Source organism: Pollachius pollachius, assembly GCF_949987615.1.
Source record: "Pollachius pollachius genome assembly, chromosome: 1".
Classification (NCBI taxonomy): Eukaryota; Metazoa; Chordata; class Actinopteri; order Gadiformes; family Gadidae; genus Pollachius; species Pollachius pollachius.
Genome location: NC_136934.1, coordinates 10,493,865 through 10,496,896, shown reverse-complemented (window position 1 = coordinate 10,496,896; position 3,032 = coordinate 10,493,865). Strand labels below are relative to the sequence as shown.

Genomic DNA, 3,032 nt, shown 5'->3' with positions numbered 1-3,032 from the left:
CTGGCTGCAGGATACCTCAAATCACACTTCTGTTATTGCACATTCTGTAAATGTAGGTATCCTCCCTACATCTACCGTCCTTACAAGATGTGTTTCTGATATCCTATATCCTATATACGGGCGACCGGCTCCGACAAGACCATGCACGACATCTACAAAAGTGACGTGGCTCGTGTCTCCGGCACTGCTAGCGCAGGTTCAGCAAAATGCCCCCACCTGTCATGACAGCTAAACCGGTCTGTTAGCCAGCACTAGCCTCTCTGCCGATAGGTGCTATTTTAGAGGTTTCCAACATGTTCCCTTTTCACCATGCCCCATCTTACCATAATAGTGTCTCTGTTTCAGTGTGTTGCTGTGATTTTGACTGGAGGCCTGGCCATCCTTGACGGCTACTAGCCCACACACATCACCATGGACATTACTGACTTCCATTTTTTTAACATTGTATTCAAAATGTTTGCTTGTTATACTATATGTGTCGACTATGGCACCAATTGCACTCATTACCATCCGTGAAATGAAGGATCCTCGGCTCTATGTTCCTGCTCAAGATGCCATTTTTAATTAAGGGTGTTTTATCTTGCCATTTGGGGGGGGGGGGTAAGTTTAGGGGGTGTAATAAATATATGGCCTTTAAAGCCATTTGAGACTTAAGCAAAAGGGCTACACAAATTAAAATGACTTGACTTGACTTGAAACCTTACAGGTCTTGTATTCCCTCTTCTCTGGCCAGGTTACCAGAGTTCTGTCTGGAAGGTGAACCTAAGCAGCAGGGGCAGCAGGAGATGCTAGTGGATTGGCTGTCTGATTCCCAGATGATGGGTTCTGCTTTCAAACCCTAACATCAGGATTCTAGCTAGTGGCATAGAGCAATAAGCCCCCTAACCCATACCAACCCCTTAATGACATGTATCTAAAAAGATAACTGCAGTTACAATTTGAATAGAGCGTATGCTAAATTTGTACATATAAAATATAATAGAATAGAATCCAGACAACATACACTGGATGCCATTATATTATGCTAAGCATGATACAGCATGATACTTGATACAACAACTGTCTATGTAATAATCTGTAGCTGATGCCTGTCCATATTTACAAAATGTAGTCAAGTATAGTAAATTAAGCGATTCTGGGTCAAGTGCGGAGGGAGGGTTCGTTAGTGGATGTCATTTGAATATTCAGATGAGTGTTTTAATTGAACTGAACAAGTGTTCACACATGGCAGGGGCCCAGTGGTGTTACTGGGCTGCCTGGGGCCGTGTGGGACCCCCATGCAGGGGCCGGGGCCCCTATCAGCTGGAGGCCCCTGGGAGAGGAGGAGGGCAGGAGACACCACCAGCACCCCCCCACACACACACACACACATTCAAATATGCAAATAGACACACACACACACACACCTGACAGGCACACACATACACAAACACACACACACATTTGAGCACCATATACACCCCCCCTCCCCCCACACACACACACACACACACACACACACACACACACACACATACATACACACACACGAGCACTAAACACAAGAAAACACACACACGCATGGGCAAAATGCCCTCAGGGCACTAGTCCACAAGGCTACCATACATGCACTCACACACAACCGCACACACACTCACACAGACAAACCCATGTGCATCTCATGTGCCCACAAATGCAAACCTACAAGACTAGAATAACGGATGTGCGCAAACATATACAGACAGAAACACACACACACACACACACACACACACACACACACACACACACACACACACACACACACACACACACACACACACACACATACACACACACACACACACCCGCACAACTATCAAAAATGGATGGACACACACATACACACAAATATTTGAAACACACACACGCTAAAGAAGAGGCAGGAATACAAACACACACACATACATGAGCACCTAGCCCAGACTACATGCACAGCAACAGTGAGAGAATGAGGGAGTGGGAGAGCAGAAGGACAACATAACAAAGGAAAGGAGAGAAGGAGAGAGAGAGCGAGAGAAAGGGAGGACGTAAAGAAAGATCAGTGACGTTGGCTTCACACGAGAAAACAGACCAATTAGAGAGAGACATTGAGAGCATGTGACTTCCTTTAATGATGGGAGGGCAAAGTGACAAAGTGTTTGTAAGTCTCTCTCTCTCCCCTTCTTTCTCTCGCTCCCTGCCTGCCTGCCTGTCTCTCTCTCTCTCTCTCTCTCTCTCTCTCTCTCTCTCTCTCTCTCTCTCTCTCTCTCTTTCTCTCTCTCTCTCTCTCTCTCTCTCTCTGTATATATATCTGTCTATCTATCTCCTACTATTAGTGTTGAAACAGTCATTGGAAGTTTGACTGAATATAGAAGTTTTAAATCATATTGGGAAAACTTAGACGGAAAACTCTTGCTAAATTGTCAGCCTTTTTACCTCCAGAAGACACATGTGCATCAATTATATATTTGTCTGTGTCCTTTTCGAACTTTAACCTGTATGGTCAATGGATATGAGGAGGGGAAGTGGTGTACAGTATAGCCATAAAATAGAACTGCGTCAAAAATGGCAAAATCGCCATATTTGACGTCAATTTATATCAATGCATATCCAACAAGAAGTGCATTTTGACCCTTTTGGCCTTCTATAATAATATGTCTACGTTTGTGTCTGTGTGTGTGCGGGGGGTTATTTTAGTGTATGTCTGTGTGTGTGTGTGGGGGGGGGGGGGGCTGTATTGTGTGTATGTGTGCGTTGGGGGTATATTTAGTGTATTTGTGTGGTGGGGCAGGTTTATTGTGTGTATGTGTGTATGGGGGTTATATTTAGTGTCCGTGTTTGAAGGGTGGTATATTATGTGTATTTGTGTATGGGGTGGGGTATATTTACATCCTATGTATATAGGATCTGTTTGGTGATGTGGAGGGGTGTATTATGTGTGTTATGTGTATTTATGTGTGTGTGGGGGGGTATAATGTTTATTTGTGTGTGTGTATGGAGGAAATATTTAGTGTATGTGCGTGAAGGGGGGG

The 3,032-nt window shown here is 44.5% G+C and overlaps 1 protein-coding gene across 1 annotated transcript in view; it reads right to left on the bottom strand.

Annotated features, from left to right (window-relative positions):
- Positions 1–1,218: 1,218 nt before the first annotated feature.
- The window catches only part of rasef (RAS and EF-hand domain containing), a gene marked incomplete at its 3' end in the record, with an annotated part of 13,317 nt that continues 11,503 nt past the window's right edge, over positions 1,219–3,032 (bottom strand). Inside the window, exon 10 of the mRNA XM_079752725.1 lies at positions 1,219–1,312. Coding sequence (XP_079608851.1) covers positions 1,219–1,312 — 94 coding nt within the window. The remainder of the gene's footprint in view (positions 1,313–3,032) is intronic.